Source organism: Aricia agestis, chromosome 13, assembly GCF_905147365.1.
Source record: "Aricia agestis chromosome 13, ilAriAges1.1, whole genome shotgun sequence".
Taxonomy (NCBI): Eukaryota; Metazoa; Arthropoda; class Insecta; order Lepidoptera; family Lycaenidae; genus Aricia; species Aricia agestis.
In genome coordinates, this window is record NC_056418.1 from 1,163,093 (window position 1) to 1,184,964 (window position 21,872).

At 37.4% G+C, this 21,872-nt stretch overlaps 1 protein-coding gene across 2 annotated transcripts in view; it reads right to left on the reverse strand.

Moving 5' to 3' along the window:
* LOC121732927 (amyloid protein-binding protein 2) overlaps nucleotides 1–14,845 on the reverse strand; it is a 49,776-nt gene extending 34,931 nt beyond the window's left edge. Inside the window, exon 1 of one of the 2 annotated variants that reach the window (XM_042122956.1) lies at nucleotides 14,554–14,845. In XM_042122956.1, coding sequence (XP_041978890.1) covers nucleotides 14,554–14,742 — 189 coding nt within the window. In that variant the 5' untranslated portion in view covers nucleotides 14,743–14,845. The remainder of the gene's footprint in view (nucleotides 1–14,553) is intronic. The other variant, XM_042122955.1, reaches the window with a different exon arrangement.
* Between the last annotated feature and the right edge of the window lie 7,027 nt (nucleotides 14,846–21,872).

Consider the following 21,872-nt stretch of genomic DNA (forward strand, 5'->3'; position numbering starts at 1 on the left):
ATACGGGTTTGGTGTCGTTTTTCATAAACAACATGTTATGTAACATTTAATATTGTAAGTCGATTTAAAAATACAACACGATTGTGTGCATTTGTCTTATCATCTGCAAATTGTCTGAGAATACCGCAATTGTACCCGATTCTGGAAATCAGATTTTCAGAGGACGGGGCTCGGAAATTAAACAAACAATAAGCTCACCTGACTCAACTATACTAAACAGGGAACGATATTCTAGTTTCTTCTAGACATTTAAGACAAGATTTAAATGCTATCGGACAGAAAATATCAAGGACGGCCAAAAAAGGAGTGCTACGGGTTGACGATGCCGAGGCCTGAGACACATCTCAGTTGGAGCGTGCCGGTGGGCGGAGCTATATACCGTAACACCGCAGGACCGTTACACGATGACTAACCACTAGCCACCACAGCCCATCTCCAGATACCCATCATTCCGTATCTCCAGATCAAATAAACATGGGTTTTCCACGTAGCAAATGACAATACCTTATCTCGATAATCTCGGAATCGAGGTATAGTAAACAACAAAGATCAGCATTAGTATCGCTGTTCTAGACTTAACTCTGTATAATAGAGGTATTGTTTATATTTTATAATGATAATCTGTTTATATCCAATTCAAAAAAAATATTAGAATTCTTTACTGGTGAACATTGTAGACGACGTTGGTCGCAACGTTCAATGAATTGACTCCAGAGTCCAGATATAAATTGGTATGTCCGGAAACATTTCAAGAACTTGAGGACGATGACTTATGAAATATATCAGTCGTGCCCGGTTTCTTAGGTTTACCGTCAGAAATTTATATTCACTGGCGCCTTTGTCCTACGTCAAACAGTTAACTAATTAACAAAGTTATTGATAAGATAAACCCCTGACAAAACCTAAGAAACTGGGCATTAGCCACAAACGCAAGAAAATACTTGCTTGAAAACTAACCACTACTGCTTTAGAACTCCAGATAGTACATTTAATTTAAGCGTTCTGGATATTATGTAAATGAGCAGCCACTAGCTAATTGTTTTGGACTTATCAACCAGACATCTTAATGTAATAGTAAACATGTGGTTTGAGATTATAGCGTCACATAATATAATTGTTTAATACCGTAGAACTTGTTCAAGCAAATCTGTTAAGTCTACACTCATTAGGCAATGCCTAATAAGCTCTTCTCGCAAACAAGCAATTAGCATCAAGGTGATCCCTAATGAGCAAGCTGGAGAGTCAAAGCAGATGACTATTTGCAACATAAACATGGATCATCATGATAAGTTACATCTTAAGCTGTAGGGATCGTCGCTCCTCAACATTAGGAGGATATATTATGTTTAATAGGTAGTGAAAAAAATAAGAGATTAAAAATTTTTAGAGCCTTTTTGATCACTTCCTAGTTCCTGATAAGTACCGGATAGGCTATCCACAACGTATAGAGTATGGAGTATCTGTCAGATAAGTTGTGGATCGGCACTCATCAGGAAGTGGTGAAGCAGCCCCTTAGAGTTGCTCTTCTTTAAAAGGAAGCCTTAACCCTTATAATATGCAGGGATTTGGATCTCTTCAAAATAAGAGATACCAGATAAGTAGAACCGATAGACGCAGTAATAGGAACTCCTGCCACTGCAACATATTACCGATATGAATAGACGATAACGATGATCATGACTGGTATGTGGTAACTGGTAACAGAAACCTAATAACACTAATAAGCCCCAGCGAGTGAATTCAAGTCACAGACGCGGTACGACTGTTAGTAGGTCAAGTAGACCTAGGCCTGGAGCGCTTGGCTCTCGACCCAAAATAAAGCAGCAAGGAAAAATACGCTTGCATTTTAGTTTAGCATTCCAGCGTTAAATTGCTAAACGCAGCATTTTGCAGTAAAATCTCAAATAATGGCAGCGTTTCTTAATTAATTGATTCTTGATGAAGAGAACAAGAACAAGGATTAATGATGTTTATTTCTCCTTCAGTAAATTATAGGTTCGAGTACTTCATTTAATCTTTAAAAACGTAATTGCTCTTCATTTCTTGCTCCTTTAATTTTCAGCCGGCCAGCAACACGCTCGGTCGGGAGGGGTTATTAAAATAGCTACAATCAATAAAGTCCATTTAGATGTCAAGGCTTTATTGATTGTCAATCGGGCACGTGAGCGGGAAGCGGGGACGTGGGGAAATTGTCGAGATATCTCCGACAGTCGCTTCCTGAAGATTCTCGAAGGATGAGGAAATGCAAATGGCGGATGAGCTCATGTATAATTTATTTAATATTTTCCCAATAAAATTTTCCTTAAAAATTTGAGGATTTTATGGTCACTGTTTATTTTTACTCTATGTGCAACTGCATAAAATGATAAATCGCAAGTTTGTATTATGTAAACAATGTTATGTCCTAAAATATCGGCAGAGAGATAAGTGCGGGGTGTTCCCGATCAAACAAAGTAGAAATCAATTTTAAACAAATAGCATAAAATGTAACGTTTGCGTTTAAAATTTTCCGTTAGCCCGAAACAATTGTAAAAACAAACATACAATCGCTAAACCGACGAGCGTGGCGAGGTCAACAATGCATGCCTACTTTAATTATTAATACATGTACAGTTATTACTTATTAGTTATTACGCATCGAAAACTATTCATTATTATGTATCAATTCCAATTATTAAATAATAAGAAATCTTCTCTATTCAAAGAACAATGGCCAAATCGTACCAGATGATAAAAGGTGAGCGGTGGCGTCCCGATATGCCATTGGTAGCAAAAATTCCCTAATATTTTAAGGCATCGAAAAACATTATAAATGTGTCTATAAATAGCCACAAAAAAAGATCAATATATTTTAGTTTCGCTGTTGTCTTCCATATGTTCTGACAGCCGGCGATCATTCGCATTCGTTTTATTTTTTGGGTAATACTCTAGCAAAATTGAAATAATTAGAAACGAGATCGCCGAATATACACTTGTAGGCTACACCGCAGGACTTCGGGAAAAAAGGTAGTTCTTAAGACTAACCTCAAAATAATTGTAAACGTTATTAATTATTATAAAAAATCGTGGCTATTTAGACATACTTAATTCTCAAACGGAATGTTAAGAGCATAGGAACAACCAAATCTAACTATAGTTTATTTTGGGACACCAAAAATAAATGTCGAGTCCAGCTCCTATGCAAATTTGGCCATGATTATTTTATATATTTTCCTTGCGAACGAGGGTAAACATAAGGCATCAAAGATTCTAATTCGATAACGGGATCTTCAGTTTTCCTGAAGAATGAGATTCGTCAAAATTATAAAAATACAACCATGAGATGTGGAAAAGAAGACTCAAAGGGCACAAGTCCTCCATCAAAAGTAAGAAATATTGCAGACGATCATAATATCCTAAGATCAGATAATTCATATCCCTTTGTAGGCTTCCGTCATAAGTTTTATCTGGTTACAAAACCACGTTCCACCGGTTCACCTTTATCTAAAAATGATACAACCCATTCAGGCGTAGAATAGAAGATCCAAAAACTTTTCTCCATCCAAGAACGAAAACGACCCAGACCAGCCTCAATAACCAAAGACCAGATAATTCATATCCCTTCGTAGGCTTCCGTCGTAGGTTCTATCTGGTTACAAAACCACGTCCCACCGGCTCACCTTCACCTAAAAATGCTAATCGCTAGCGGTACTCGCCCGTGCCAATATAACGGTGAAGGCGCTGCTTTACCACAAACCTATATTTCACGTATTCAATACTAAATACTATTGCTCGTACGGTTGACAGTTACATTCTTGTTTGCTTAATTGTTTAGCGACGGGATGTTAAAACTATTGCTGCTTCTCCAAGTTGGTTTGTTGGCTCAACACAAGCTCTTAAACGAGCAAGTAGACTGTAGAGAATAGACGTCAATGGTTGCCCAATGCCCGTGCTCGCTTGTACATGATATAGCTCGCAATCATGGTAATCCATCATGATTCATGACCTAAGGTAGAACCTTAAAATGTAATGAATCACAAAAAGTGATTGCTTACACGGATTTCCCCAAGAACAAAGGACAATAAACATACACTATATGATAATATTATGATAAATCCCTGAACACAGCGAACGACACAAAAAACTAAGAGTACGGTTACTCACATACGGTTTTGCTCGATAGTTTTACACAAAATCGAGTAATAATTACTGTGTGGACCGCAAAAGTCACAGCTCGGCTCGCATCGAGCCAGCTCGATGGAATTAAATATATAGATTTAGAGTAAAACTATCGAGCAATGCTGAATGTGTGGACGAAAGCCCGAGCCGTGGTTTTTACTCTACGTGATTGATCGATCGAGCAAAACCGTATGTCAGTACTGTAGCATAACATCACACGGCTAGTTTGGCATCAGTTCAGTCCATCAGTCTGAGACTGACGCCAGAATGATGACCGAAAAGTACATGATAAAAAAATGATCAGTCCGTCGATCAAACGGTTACACGATCATTCTTCCGTCAGTCTGGATCAGACTGATGGATTGAACTGATGCCAGACTGACTTTGTATCCCTGTTAGCCTATGTAGTAATAGTCACATCTTTGTCCTTCATTTTCAGTGCATGATATAAAAGGTATCATGTCATATCACGATATATATAATAAGCAGATTTCAATATGTCAGCACGCTATCACGACATGTTGAAATGTCGATAAGATTACTTGCCATACGCTCGGTGCTTTCATCAGAGTCGACAAATCTATACAAATTAAGGAGAAAATTGCAAATGTACCATTATCACGGTATGCTTTTACGCGCCCGGAGCAACTTTTAGTATTATGTACTTACGGAATTCCGATTCTAATCCGTCCCAATTCTCAATGACCAATCCTGAAGCTGATATGGGAAGGATTTTTTTAAATTTCATTCTTACATGCTGCATCTTTTACTCCAAGTGTGAACATTTTTCTGTTATTCGGCACCTTTCACCTGAAGCGACTTGTCTTAACATTCATCTCATTAAAATACATTAATTCGAATGAAAATCACTCGTGCAAAGTGCAAACCATCTGACATCAGCTTATGGATGTGTATTTATTGGCATCTCATTTTTCTTTCCTCTTTCGGTGCCTCGCCAACGAGGATACCGTATTTTATTTCAGGCATATACTCTACATGGCATGTTTCGTAAGAATTTTCGTAAGCCATCAGTTTGCCTGATTTTCCCTTAGGTAACATACTTAGTCCAAGTGAAATGCACACGCATTGCAGTCATCATCAGTATGCCCTGCACGTCAGCACTTTCGATGCGCCTTAGGCCCCTAGCGGAATAACAACCCAACAACCTATATTCTATAAGTCTTTCGAAAGGATATCCAAGAGATTCTTGATGAAACTATCGAGTATCGCGTACCTTCACAGATAAAAAATTAGGATGCCTGGTACTAAGGACCTAAAAAATTTTATCACCTTAGGTACATGGCTGGTAGTAGCATCTATTTTACAATTAAACAATATGACTTATATTAGCTATATCTTATATCTTCTGTGTAGAATATTCAGTAAGGATACATGAATATTTACAACATTAAAAGAAGTACGCGATGTTAATATACAACAAAAATGCACTTGTTAAATACGACGTGATTAACTTGTATGTTTTATAGCCGCTTAAAAATCATTGCTCAGTATTCTGAGTCGTTCATCGAACATCTTCATTAGCCTTTTACTATTATTTTACGACACCCTTAGGAATTAATGAATTGCATTACCATTTGCCACATACACAATCTGCAAAATATTGTAGAGCAGTGCTCTAGCACGAATGCGTGGTTAACAGTCTCGGTTTGATTCAAATATCAGAGAAACAAAATGATGGGAGAAATCTGACACGAGGTTTAAATTCGAAAGTACTTATTGCATGTGCCAATTTTTTCACTTTCTGTCTGCCGTTGCGCAATGTTTTGGTTATTCCGGCTACGATGTTGGGAATCTTCAAGAAACATTTCTCACGCAAATGTCTCAGCTCAATGGTGGGCAATTTTTTCTTCATCCAGTCTCGTAGTGAGATGACTTAAATAGCTTGTGGGCTGTGGCGTTTCAATATAAACAAGGGTTGTAGCCTCAGCATCTCAAAACAGCTAGGCTTTTGCCTGCCATCCAAGTTTTTCAGGGAATATCTTTAATATCCAGCACATCTATGCGAACTAGTTCCTCCCAACAAGCACGCTGCATCACCTTCAACAGCGGATGGCGGCGCGGATGCGGGTACAACAGAGCCCTGGCCGAATTACTCTCACTTTCGTTTGTGTCACAATTCGCGTCGCGAATATTAGAAAGTAAAAAGCGGAACAATTTAGAATGTCCGAGTTTCAAGTGTATACGCCATCTTTCGCAATCGTTTCGGTTGTCTTTTTGCTGCCACTCGTCGCTTCAGGAGGAAAACAGTAGCAAGCTGTAGCCAGATTTGGACGAGTGTCGGTCAGACAGCAGACTAAAATCTCCCGTAATCTCTTTAAGGGAGATCGCAGACGGCACACTTTTTGTGTAAAAGTGTGCCGTCTGCGATCTCCCTAATAACGGGTCTATCAAACACTACTAGTTACTACATAGTAATCCAGACAGGGATAAGAAGCGAGCTGGTGTCAATCAGTTTTAAATGAATAAGCGGCAGATTTGACCACATCCAATTAAACTTTGGAGTTTGGACCTTACGTTGACGAGTTTCGTTCCAACCCTTTCATTTAAGCGGAGACGGTCCTATCATGGTTCAGTGGACTCCTCTAACTTCCTAGCGTTTCTGAATAGTGTTAAAATGTTAAGTCGGAGTAATAGTGCTCAATCTTGCTCAGCTCTAGATTGTATATTTTTCCGGGCTTTCGAAATCTCAGACTTAACTCAAAAAATGTCACTATGATCTAGAAAACGAGACAACGCGGATATTGTTTGACATTATTGAACTGTATGCTGATGAGTGATGAGCGAGAAATTACGTCCATTAAAACACGCGGAAATATCGCGCGATATTCGTGCTGACTGAAATTTCACAATAGGGTCTCGAACACAATATGACCTCTTGTTATCGCCGTGTCAAGATTTTAACGGCGATTGCTTCTTCCGTCATAACTCACAAGCCATTCAACAATAACAATGGTTTTTTATTAGATCGGTGACTACTGCTTATTTAATTTCAGTCAATAGAAGCTTAACCTCAAGTTTGTCGGGTCTCCACCCTTGTCCCCCGGCCGCCATCTTGACAAAGGGGTCGACAACACTATTTTCGCGATAACTCGCCTATAATATACGTCTTACAAACTGAATATCTTACAAAAAAGACATTCAGTTTGTAAACTATGTCTTACAAAAAATTGTGAAAACATTGCAAATTATTTTGCCTACAAATATGTTTCTATAACTTTTTACCAAAAATTAAAAAGTTATGGTTAAGCTTCTATTGACCCCAACATATCCCCAAAAATTTAAAATATGCTGTCACCAGCAGTATTTTCGGACCTATACGACCTGCAAACCTTCAAGGAGAGCGTATTCCCTCTTAAAAGGCCGGCAACGCACCTTCAGCTCTTCTGATGTTGCGAGTGTCCATGGGCGACGGTAGTTGCTTTCGTTTGTTCCCTTATTTCATAAAAAAAGAATTTCGAAACGGAATTCCGACTGTATGTGGCCGGCCTAATAAATGCAAAGCCGGCAAAATAAATAACATTTCAATGGACTATCGAACTCTTCAAAGCTATCGTTAATCTCTCTGAATGAGGTTGTAAGAGCTCTTTGCCTCTGGCCCTAGCTACGCTATACTATACTGATAGTAGGTGTTCATTAATGATCGCGACCAATAGGGAACATCACGCATAGATCGGGGCAGAGGGCGCTACCTAGGCCGCACAGCAAAATAATCCGTCCGACAAACGTTTTCAAACGTCAAACAAAACTTGTTTTCTGTATGTGCTGGTGCTGCCGTCTAGCGTGAAAACATTGCTGTAACATGTCCATTTTTTTCCCTTCGGCGACAGACATCTCGACGCGTCTTACGAAACATCTCGAAAGTGTGCATTGACAATTTCATAATAATTATTGAAAAAACTTTCCTTATAGTCCAATCCGACCTTAACCCTTAACTATAGTCGTGGGTCCACTGGACCCATGGTGATTCTTTAAACAAGCACTAGTAGCGCTGTGGATGGTGGAGCTCCCCGCGCACCTCAGTACCTTCCGACAGTAAGCCGGACGTTTTTCGCGAGCTACTCCAATGGTAAGTAAATGATTATGCATGGGTCTATTGGACCCACGACTATAGATACGTATTTTTATAATTCTTGTTTTGTAGTTGTTTTTATGTTAAATTTCAGTTTTCATCATGGAAAATGATAAAAATATGTCAACCAATCGCGAAGATATAATAGAGCAATGGCTGAATGCTGATTTAAGCAGTGATGAAGAAGAAAATTCGTTTTCTGTGAGAGATGCTCTAAATACTCACTCTGATATTGAGTTTTCTGATAATGACGAAGATTTTGTAATGGAAAGTGATCATGACTCGAACTCTGAAATAAGCAGCTAAGACTGTTCACTTATGTACTAAGTGCCAGCAACCTATTTGCATGACATGTGCAAAAGTTGTTTGCAGTACATGTTTGTAAGTAGGGTAAATGAAATTGGTGTCAAAATTTTTGTTTTAAAATTTATTTATTTGTTTTTGGTATGTTTTTAGAAAACATATCTTTTTATTATAGAAAATATTTTTTGTTTTTACTTGGCGACCAGTTTTATATTTTTTATAATTTTTTTTCATAAGCTTGTTTTTAGATTAAGGAAACCTGAACTGATTATAATAAGTACAAATTGATGTTAGAAATGTATGTTCCTATTGTTGAGTTTTTAAAACACTATGTTTGTTATATAATATATAATAAAGCTTATAAACATTTTATTAATTATTCGGGATACTTTAATTTTTATTGCCTTTTAAAAATACATGGGTCCAATGGACCCCACAACTATAGAAACGTGATTATTGTTCACCACTGTAGTTAAGGGTTAATCCTCTTTATACAACTTGTTTAAAAAGTGGAACAGAAACTAACTTTTGACATAAGCCCCATGCATGATCTGTCAATCTCTTCGTTGAATTGAAGGTAATCGTAATTAAGAGGATACACCAGGGGCTAGAGAAATGAAAAAAAAGTACGTGTAATATCTATAGCTGTCTCCCTTACCTCAAGCCTATACCGCAGAAAACGATAGAGACAACTGCAGAAAATCAACGATTCGCTGTCCCCTGATTCCTTCTCCAAAACCTAACCGATTTAGTTACTTTTTTCACTAAAGATTAAAGAAAGGCTTGAGCTGTGTTCCTATGTTTTGCTTTTTTTGTATAATCTAGCCAAATCTGTTTTCTGGACGTTTGAATACAGCGGAAAATCTGGCCATTTTTTTGGGGTTTTCGAACGTTCATATCTTATTTAATAATTAAATTTTGAAAAAAAAGAAAACGTAGGGACATTGTATTTGTAGCCGTAGATATTCAGGAAAAAAATTATAACTTTACTAGCATTATCCAGGGAGGAAACAGGGGACAACGTTTGTATGGAAAAAAGGGCGGTGTGGACTCCTCTTAAGAGCGGGTACACATTGGGCCTTTTGAAGCGCGCGTTAGGCGCGCGCTTTGCTAAAGCCCGCTCCACATTCTCGAGTTTTGCCGAAACACAAAACTTTTGTCAAAACTTTTGTTTGGCGAGAGCACACGAGAGCGGCTCTCCACATTCTCGCTTGGCTCAGTTGAAAACAGACGCTCGTACGACATGGACGTCACCAAAATATGTATGCTACTGTAGGATTCGCTGCAGCATATTATAGCTATTTGGTGAATCATGAAAGAAGAGTACCTAAAATACGCTGGAATAAGCGTAGGTACTAGGTAGTGTATGACCGCCATACTTCGTAACAGAAAATCCTGAACAGTCATTATCAGCAGCACAGACAGCTAGACTACTGAAATTTTCAGAGATTGTGTATTTTGGTGCCGCTATAGCAACAAAAAATATTGAAAATAAAATAAAGTTACTCGAACATGATTTTTTGGTCCTTTTATGCGTATATTATTACTATTATTATTATATTAGGATAATATTAATAATAATAATAGTTCTAAAAACGATAACTCCATTTCGTGTTACATACAATAATTTACCGATATTTAATAAAAAATAATGTGCATTCAATACGGTGACTGTCTGCCGACTGGCCCGAGGACAGCGGGAATGTGGAGAGATAGTTTTGCATGAACACAAAACTAACGAAACTATCCGAGAACCCTTTGATGTACCGACATCGAACGGATAGTTCGTCAAATATACACGAGACAATACGAATATAGACGAATATGCCCTCCACACTCTCGTATTTGGCAAGTCTCGTGTAGTTTTGCCGGGAATGTGGAGCGGGCTTCACGCGCGTTTTGAGAACCCCGGATTCTATTGAAGCGTACACAATACACATGCAAGCGCGCGTTTAAACCTACGGCTACGTCTACGGCTTTATTTAGTAAATTTGAGTGTTATAGTGTTTGGTAGCTATCTTATATCTTTAAACGAGCAATTCTTGTATATATATATATATATATATATATATATATATATATATATATATATATATATATATATATATATATATATATATATATATATATATATACAAGAATTGCTTGAAAAAATATATATATATATATATATATATATATATATAATTGGAATCTCGGAATCGGCTCCAACGATTTTCATGAAATTTAGTATATAGGGGGTTTCGGGGGCGATAAATCGATCTAGGTAGGAATCATTCTCAGAAAATGTCTTTTTATTCGCGTTTTATCGATAATCGATTAACTGAAAAATATGACTCTTCCTGACATCTCTTGGCGAATAACAATACTTTTAACGGCCAGCAGATGGCGTTATTAAGTAACACGAAGTCAATGAGTGTTTGCTATACCGAGCAAAGCTCGGTCATCCAGGTACTTGTCATAATATTTTAATGTGCAAAGTCACTAAAATATGACAATACCTACGCCAATTCAAAACGGTTGAAGTATATCATGGGAGTTACGTTTCCTTAGTTTTTATTATTCATAGTTCTCTATCAATCAAATCAAATCAAATCATTTAATTCAGGCATCAGAGGCCCATATAACAAATACCTTAAATCTAACATACATATAATTATATAATAAATACCTTAAAACTAACATACATATTTTATATATACTTAAAAACTAACACTGTCACATTTTGCCGGCGACGTGACTCGCTTCGTTCCGGAGTCTCCCCCGGAACCTCCGATAGACTACATCCATCGGCCAGAACTCCGGCGCCTCGAAAGTCGACAGAAGATTCGTCGGTACTCTCACCACAAAGGAGCTAAAGTTAACCTTGTGGCGAGACTGCAGACGCTCGACCCTCAGGCGCAGTGTCGTCTTCTTCTGGATGTAGTCCACGACGTCCTGGACCTCTATGGACCAGTGCAGGCGGTATATGTACAGGGGCGTCGCGGGGACCTCGCTCCGCAGACGCAGCTCAGGTACATATGGTGCGGTGCCGCGATGGTTGCGGGCGGCGGGCTTCTTCCTCCTCTCCACCAGTATGAAGCCCTCCTCATCGCACCTCCTGCCTTCGTCCTTGCCAAGCCGAGAAGACTCCACCTTGCGGCTCTTCGTAGCCTTGCGGCTCTCAGTCTCGCGACACTTCGGAGCCTTGCGGCTCTCATTCGCCCCATTAGTTTTCGCCCGCGGGGGAGGTGCGGGGCGACCAGCAACAGTCGCAAAGTTTTTCTGAGTCACCTGAGGACTCGGGGTCGGCGCAACCGGGAGGGGAGCGGGGGCGGGGGCGGGGGCGGCAGCGGCGGTGTTCGTTGACCCGTCCGATAATGCTGACGGACTAAACGTGCTCGCTTGCGCGCCACGACGAGTAGTGACGAATGCGGCATCAGCATCAGGTGACCTACATATTGAATTTCCACTTTTTAATTGCGATAATTCAATACGTAAGTCACTGATCGTAGACTCAGATGCCTGCAATCTATCTCGAACTCCGGCCAGCTCCTCCTTCAGGAACCTGATGTCCTTCAGTAGGCTGACGACGTCGACGTCAATATGTATATGGGTCGATCAACTTTTAAGTGTACCTACATCAATGATAAATTTTATTACTTATTTTAATTTATCAGATTTTTCTATAATTTAACATAATATTTGCTGAAGATAATTAATTATATTTTAAGAATTTACATAGAGCATAGAGGTTCATTTAAATAAAATTACACAATTTACTTACATAAAACCCATTTGTTCTAGCTTTCGCTCTATAACAGTATAGAGCGAAAGCTAGAACAAATGGGAATAGGAAAAAAAAATTGGACTCGTACACGAGTCCAATTTTTTTTTTATGAAATAAGGGGGCAAACGAGCAAACGGGTCACCTGATGGAAAGCAACTTCCGTCGCCCATGGACACTCGCAGTATCAGAAGAGCTGCAGGTGCGTTGCCGGCCTTTTAAGAGGGAATAGGGTAATAGGGGAGGGTAGGGAAGGGCATAGGGGAGGGTAGGGAAGGGAATAGGGTAGGGTATGGTCAAAACATCAATGGTTTTGGTTGTTCAAGTGACTGGTTGTCCAAGCAACATTTATCAGTCTTTGCACTTCCTAGTAATAAATAATGAAATTTTAAATTAGGTTTTACGCCCAGTGAAAAATAAAGATGAAATAGAATACATTTCACATTAATTTACTATAATTTATTAAATACTTAAATTTTTGTGCTGGTTGTCCAGTAGACACACAAACAAAGCCAGGATAATAAAATATAATAGGGACCAAAATAAATATGCAAAAAACTCGTTAAAATTATGAAGTAAACAAACGAAGTAAGCATTATTATAGACATTGTAATAAATAATTATTTAAAAACGTAATTAATTGTCATATAGTATTTTTTGTTTATAGTAATGTTTTCTTGTACTAACCTATTCTGAGGGACAAACAATAAAAAGCTTCATCAGAGGTTTTGTCACCCGTTTTCAATTTATTTAAAATTATTTTGTTGTATGTTTGCATGCCAACAAACCACTTAATTTTCTCTATAACTGTGATTATTGACCACGGACAAAACAGTGCTTATTGGACAAATAAAAATTGATTGACCCATAGACATTTTTCTTGCATAACACTTGTTTTGTTATTTTTAAGGGTTTCGTACCCAAAGGGTAAAAACGGAACCCTATTACTGAGACTTCGATGTCTGTCCGTCTGTCTCCAGGCTGTAACTCAAGAACGGTAATAGCTACAGAGTTGTAATTTTCACAGATTATGTAGATCTGTTGCCGCTATAACAACAAATACTAAAAACAAAATAAAATTAATATTTAAGGGGGGCTCCCATACAACAAACGTGATTTTTTGGCCTTTTTTGGCTCCATATCATTAATGCCAACAGGCAGGTACTTGAATTTTTCTCAAAGTCCTTAGTTATATGTGAACTTTAATAATAATATTAAAATAAAATAAAAGATTAAGGGGGGCTCCCATACAAAAAACACAATTTTTGGCCTTATTTTGCTCTATAATGGTATGGAACCCTTCGTCCGTGAGTCTGACTCGCACTTGGCCAATTATTTATTTTCATTGTCTGTGATTATATAATGGAAGTAATGTAATAGGTAGGTAACATTTTAGATTAAATCTAGATGTTAGCGACAGTTCCAACTTCCAGCTCAATGATAAATAAAAAACATAACAATTAAAAATATTGTGAATTGTAACAATAACAATAATTATTATTGATGACTGATGTGTACTTTAGTATTAAAGCTTCCTTACGGCCGTTCCCAATATTTGATCTATCTCTGGTTTTGTCCTACTAGAGATAGGAATAGCTCACAATTGACATAAAATATATGTCTCTAATGTCTAATGTGAGTTATTCCTATCTCTAGTAGGGCCAAACCAGAGATAGATCAAATATTGGGAACCGCCGTTAGTGAGTCAGTTATAAAGTGAGGAATAAGTTACAACTCAATATTTAAATTTTCCTTGAAGGATACAACGAATATTTTATCAGCACATAAACCGAATTGTAAATGCCTTCATTTTATAATACTAAGGCTAAACTTGTAACTCTCCCTGTAAATATATTCAAAACTTGCATCTTAAGCACCTAAACAAAGAAATTACCATACTCCTGTCTTATGGTAAGAGTAAGTTTATAATAGTTTCTTGATTAGACCAGTATTTCGCAACAAAGAAACGAGCATCGTATGATGTCTCAGCAACAAAGTAACATAGTGAAAGTGATCTATCAACCTGCTTAGGTGCCCATGTTGTTAAGCGCGACTGACTGACCGTGAACTCCAAATTACCAATTTATATCAATAACAATAGCCCCAGCATATCGTGAGCAGCATAATCACACCCCGACGAGTCACACAGGCACACGAGATACATTGTCGGCATAAATAACGGTGCATTTTTGTCGCTGTTCACTGTTTTTTATGGCTAAGAAATATGGCAACTCACCTTGTAATATACATCCATGAGTATGGTGTCCGGCAGCGTATGCAATTCATTTCGATCGCACTTAAATTTTTGCAAATAGTAAACTAAATTCGAAAGGCACACTTCATATAAATTATCGGGTATTCTTTTTATGCGCACCGACGACGACGCGTCAGCCATTTTGGCAAGGTAAAATAAAACTCGCTTCATTTTGGTACGGCACAATTTGACAGCTCGTCGCTCGACTCGTTTCGCACGAAGTTCACGTGTATGGCTTGGCTCGTATTGGCTCCTTTGAAGGTCGCCTCGAATTCTATTGGCAGACCGTAAATTTTTCTCAATTTACGGGAAATCGGAATCATGTGATAAAAAACAAAACAACTGAAGTTAGAAAGAGACGAATGAAGTAATATTTCATTTTTAACAGCTGATTGGTAGGTACCGAGCATGTACCGAGTACAACGGGAAGTTCGAGTGCGAGAGCCTTACCGCAGATTATGTATTTGAAACTGCGTTATAGGTATATTGGTTATATAGAAATTGGTTATCGCTTAACTTATCTAGGTATTAACATAAAGTCGTATGCACATTACACATACTCATAAATAATAAAAAAAACTAGATCAAAATCGGTCCATCCGTTTGGATGCTACGATGCCACGGACAGATACACACACAGACAAACAGACAGACAGACAGACAGACACGACAAACTTATAACACCCTCTTTTTTTTCGGGGGTTAATAAATTGGGTATTTCAACAAAACATTTTTTTTTCATGAAATAAGGGGGCAAACGAGCAAACGGGTCACCTCATGGAAAGCAACTTCAGTCGCCCATCGACACTCGCAGCATCAGAAGAGCTGCAGGTGCGTTGCCGGCGTTTTAAGAGGGAATAGGGTAATAGGGGAGGGTAGGGATGGGAAGGAATTAGGGGAGGGTAGGGAAGGGAATAGGGTGGGGGATTGGGCCTCCGGTAAACTCACTCACTCGGCGAAACACAGTGCTAGCGCTGTTTCACGCCGGTTTTCTGTGAGAACGTGGTATTTCTCCGGTCGAGCCGGCCCATTCGTGCCGAAGCATGGCTCTCCCACGTATAAAAAATTTTGATAAATGAAAAGATCATACATAAGTTTTATAACGACGACCTCTGTGGCTCAGTGGTGAGCGCGTCGGTAGCTCAAGCCGGAGGTCGCGGGTTCGAATCCCGCCGACGGAACAAAGTTTTCAATGTTCCCGGGTCTGGATGTGTATTAAATATGTGTATGATATAATAAAAATCTTAAATTAATATGTATAGTATAAAAGTATTAAATATATTTCCGTTGTCTGGTACCTGTAACACAAGTCCTTTCGGTACTTAGCACGGGGCCAGACTGACGTGGTGTGAGGCGTCCATAGATATTATTATACATTCTACTGTCATGGTACCTAAATCTATGATAATAATAATAATATTATTAAATATACGCACAAATGTTTTATAATTATTATATTATACTTACTTATTTAAAATAGGTGGTAGTTAAAATGACGTGTCGTGTCTGTGTAAACTGATTTATATGTTTGGTATTCATTTACCTAACAGGTAGGTATAACAGTTTCCGTATGTATACCTTGCGTGGTATTTATATACTTATTTGATTTTGACAACCCTATTTTCGGAATATGACAAGGTGTGGAATAAAGTCGACCTTCGCGCGGCGGCAGAGAGCTCAATGTCGGCTGCTCGCGTGCGGTCCGTTTGTTAATAATAATTATGTAGGCACATAAAACGGCGGCATTTGTGAACATCAAAGCAGTGAGACTTCTGTACTTGTACTATTATCTATTCTGTGCCTCAACTATAACCATAACTTTAACTTTAACCACGCCTCTGGTGCAACCCAACCTTAATTATTATATACTTATACATAATATACAGTGTGTAACAAAAATAAGTGATAATACTAAAGGATGTGCACGTGTTCCTTGTAGAGAGTTCACTGTGAAAATAGCAGCTCTGAAAGACGAATTTCTTTTTCACTATTGTATGGGCAAGGGCCCGAGCGTCACGAGTTTCCCCATACAAAAGTGAAAAAATTTTTTGGTATTTCAGCGCTGTTAATTTCACAGTGAACTCTCTACAAGGAACACGTACACACCCTAAGGCCTAAAGTATTATCACTTATTTTTGTTACACTCTGTATAATGTATATCCATCCTAATTCTATTATATCTTGTTAAATCATGCTGATTTAGTAGCTATAATCTACTGATTAGTCGGACACAAACTCCAACACAAATAATTACATCAAAGAGTTTTATCAAAATGATGGTTTGATTGTAGAAGATGCGTGATGGGTGTGTGGGAGGTGTGTGACTTTTATCAGATTTATTATCTAGTTAAAAATTTGTGCGTACGTTTGTCGCAAAAGTCGGTGGTCGGTGAGGCCCGCAACTCCGTTTCGCCAAAATTCGTTTATCGCGTGGCAACCGTACATTTTTCCGGGATAAAAAGTATCCTATGCAAGGACATAGGATACTTTACCTTGTACTATTATCTATTTTATTGTATTTATTTTATTTTTATTTTCACATTTATAATATTAAGTATGGATGTAATTTGGAAATAATTAAGTACAGCGTTTTCATGAGATATTTAACAATCTATAATGTGTTTCACGCACTTCACGCGACGCATTTATAGACCAATCCATACTAACATACTAAATGCGAAAGTATCTCTGTCTGTCTGTCTGTCTGTCTGTCTTGCTTTCACGCCAAAACTACTGAACCGATTGCAATGAAATTTTGTATACAGTTATTCTAGAGTCTGAGAAAGGACATAGGCTACATTTTGATGTGGGAAAATATCTTATTTCCATGAAAATTTCGATGAAAATGAATTCGCATTGCGCGTGGCCAGCGCTCATCCCGGGGGTCCTGGGTTCGAGTCCCGCAGGCGGAACAAAAAGTTTTCAATGTTCCTGGGTCTTGGATGTGTATTAAAATAAAATTTCAAAAATCTTAAACATATTTTATGTATAATATTATAAAAAATCCAGAAATATATCGATGCAATGAACATTTTAGTTCGAATACGATTCAGCAGATAGCGTTTTATTTTTTGCTTTATTGTAACATAGAACTAATCATACTTATTAGTTAGTATGTTTTTGTTTATTGTTTTTAATACGTTAGAATATTATGTTTAATAATATTATCACTTGGTATAATAATAATCAATCTATCTTATCTTATAGAACTCCTACTGCATTTCTAATATATGTGACAAGTTGAGAACAGAAGTCGCTCTAAAATAAAGGAGTTCGAGTGTACCGTGTTGGCCTATATTCCATCCAGAAAATATATCAATGCAATCAACATTTTAATTCTAATATATGAAAACAGATGGCGTTTATTTTTTACTTTATTATTGTAACAGAACTAATCATACCTACTTTACTATATAATATTGTTTTTATTCATAACTAGCTGTTGCCCGCGACATCGTCTGCGTGGACTTTAGTTAATAGTTTATAGCGCGCGGTGTCAACAAAATTTGTGTCAAATTTAAAAACTTTTTAAAACCCTGGTAAGTGGTACCCTTCTTAGGGCCGCGCTACACCGGAATGGCAGCGCTGAAAGTGCTCGCCTCGCATGGCAGCGCCATTCCGGTGTAGCGCGGCCCTTAATTAATCAAAATACCCAAAAACAGCTGTGCAGTGTGCACATAATCTATACTAATATTATAAATGCGAAAGTATCTCTGTCTGTCTGTCAATCTCGCTTTCACGCCAAACGCCAAAAGTATCTCTGTCTGTCTGTCTGTCTGTCAGTCTCGCTTTCACGCCAAACGCCAAAACTTCCGAACCGATTGTAATGAAATTTTGTATACAGATAGTCTAAAGCCTGAGAAAGGACATAGGCTACTTTTTTACTGGAAAAAAGGGTTTTAAGGGGGTGAAAATGCGTAAATTTGTTCAAATTAAGTTAGTTCCAACAATTCATAATAGATGGCGCCGTGCGTCTTCTACATCGCGCTGACGCTTGCTCAAAAGTCTTTCTATAAGACGTGGTATCATCTTTCATTTAAGTTTCGATTTTTTTCGATTGTTATATCTATTCTACGGTATTAAATAACTCAGTACTTTATCTGTGCAGTGACGTAACCTTAAATCTATCAATGATAAATAGTTTATGGGTAAAGTTGTGTAATTGGAGGGCTAAATAAGCTTTAAAATTTGGCATAAAATATAAAGTTTAATATAAAAAAATGAAATACTTATTGTGTGCACACTGCACAGCTGTATTGATTTAAGGGGTACCAGGGTTTTTTTTATAAAAGCTTTTGACACCAATTTTGTTGACATCGCGCGCTATAAACTGAAGTCTACGCGGACGAAGTCGCGGGCAACAGCTAGTTAAAAATAAATGGAACTTTATCAGTGGCGGATTTACAAATTTTCCGCCTATTCAATTTTTACCGCCCCTATACTGACCTTTGAAATTCAATACGTTAGTTTAGTTCGCAATCATATCTCAACAAAAACATTTTTTGAAAATTTTTGCTGAGACGAATACACTAGGTTTTGCACTGTGCGGTAACGAAACGGCGAAGCCATACATATTTACTGGTATGTAGAATTTGTTTAAGTTAGGGTCAGTAGAGTTAGGCCGTGTAGTAAATTCAGAAGCTTGACTCCACATGAGATCTTATATCTTTTTCACAGGTTAAACCGTAAACCTTATATTGTGGTCATCTCGGCAATATTGTACAAGAAAATTAAATGTTTCTGGTGGGATTTTTTATTTCTGTAAGATAAAAAATGGGGCTAAATTTGTCGCCCCTCTAAATCTGCCGCCCTAGGCTCCAGCCTATTTAGCCTATTGGTTAATCCGCCACTGAACTTTATAAAACAAAGTCCAATGTTTACGTTTTTCTACTTGAGTATTTTGAACGAATGTAATAATAACAACTGCAGAGCGATGACACTGCCACTAGTGACGAGTAGCCGAAACTTTTACGAAAATAGCTACGGAAAATTATATGAGGATTTCTTGAGAAATTTGAGTATTTTCAAGAATTATTTCAGTGATTGTTGTATTCCCAGATGTTCTAATACATACAAGCAATTTTTCATCATTGCATACAAGAAAATAAAGGCAAATCGAACGATGTAAAATTTTACTGTTTTCCTGCCAAAAGTATTCACATGCCTTGGCTTATTGAAAGACGAAAGAAATGGATGAAATCCGGTAAAAACATACGTAAGCATTTAAAAAGTTCCATGAATGTGATGTGTAGACTTGTAAAAACACTGAATTTTGTAGACTATAAACGTAAATTCAATTTTGATGAAAACAAATTGTTGCTTCTTTCAGTAAACATCCAAACTGGCTTCCATCTAAAATGCACGGACGTAAAAAAAGTAAAATGATATAGCCTATATCATATAGGTACATACATAAGCACCGCTCATTTAATTGGCATAAAGCATCAAAAGTAAGGATAATTTGGAGAAGTCCTGCCAGGAATTCAACACTGAGGATAGTATTGAACTTGAACCATCTTGTATTGATTCTCAAAAGATGATTCTTCAAGTAGTAAAAAGATTAATAGTGCAGTCTTTGTATGTTATTTAAAGTTGATTTAACCAATACTTATATAGTGTTTGCACTGATGAGGTACACTAGTTAAAAATAGTGACAGACAAAAGTTGTAAAGATGGTATCGAGCGAATCGCAGAAGGTTGATGAAATAAAAGCATTTATTTTAGAGAACTTGTTTTATTTTATTAATCCACAAGCATTTTCAGTAATTATTATAAGTATTTATGCATCTTCATTATTTTATTGCAATTTTTATCAAATTTTTACTTTCTATGCTGATGGATGCTACTAATTACTTTTTCAGATATTTTCTTAGATAACTAGATAAGCTTTATACATTTTTATTCACGCTTTCGTTCTTTGTTTACGGTTAGAACCTCATCCATACTCAAAATTATAAATGCGAAAGTGTGTCTGTCTGTTAGCACTTCCGCCCAAACCGCTGAACCAATTTTGCTGAAATTTGGTATGGATTTACTTTGAGCCCCGGGAAAGGACATAGGACACTTTTTTTCCGGGGAAATGTACGGTTCTCGCGCGATAAATGATTTTTGGCGCAACGAACTTGCGGGCGTCATCTAGTCTTTTACTTTAATCCTTCGATCGCGGATTTTTGGAAATCTGTTGTTGTTCTCGCGGCCGCATGTGGCAACTTGGGAGTTTAAGTATTAAATCATTCTATGGTCTAAAACATAAAAAAACACTTATAAACTAGCCGGGTCAAAGAGAATGCGAAGCCAAAGTCACTCACAAGTTACTTCTTTTACTCGCATCGTGTCGCTGCTGTCGAATTACGACGCCCTCTATAGTTTCTACACGGTCCCTACGTTTTTCTGTTAACTAATAAGTAATAACACGTAATAATTTCAACTAATAAAGGAATAAGTAAGTAAAAATCAAAAATAAAAATATACCAAAACGCCATCTAGCAACGAGTGGCAGATCCTATTAGTAATTACATCAAAAGTGACTCTTCGTGCTCTTGAGAACTATCGTATATCCAGGGGGATATTTGAAAAAGTGTCCAGCTGTACGCAGTAAATAACAGTTGAAAAATCCTCCAAGAGTGGCGCTAGCTGCAGCAAAGGGTATATTTAAAATGGAATATGAATGTAGCCGTTGGTGACAAAAAATAAATATATATTATTTAAATTTATTAAAATAATATATTTTGAAAAATATAACCTAAAATAGCTGAAATAAAAGCTGCTAAATGATTTAAAATTTAACCTGTTGCTACTGTAGCGCCACCCTAATTTAACGTATTTCCGCGGACACTTTTTACATACAGAGATAGTTCTCCTCCATCTACACTCCATACCAGAGTAGTCCATACTGTGGACGCTTACCTTTAGGCGGTACGTCACAACTGGGGGCCTACCACCGTCCACCACCTCTACTAAGCGACACTGTTTAACAGATAAGCAATATTACTTTAACGTCAAGCTACCGATCTTAAAAAAGTTGATATTTCACAGCGGATTTAACAATGTTTTGCATTTTTTACTGTTTTTTAGTAAAATTATATTTAAAAAGTGAGTACGGTAATGTTATTGTAATCTTACAACAAAGTGTTCTGGAAACTATGTCCTCACCTCACCTCTAAAACAGTTACATACGCCTGTAATTAACAATTGTGTTAGTTTAAAACAAAAATGTATTAGTTTTAAGCTACGAATAATAAAAACTATTTATTATTCGTAGGTTTTAAGTTATTAACGTTGTCACAATAATATGTTGTTGG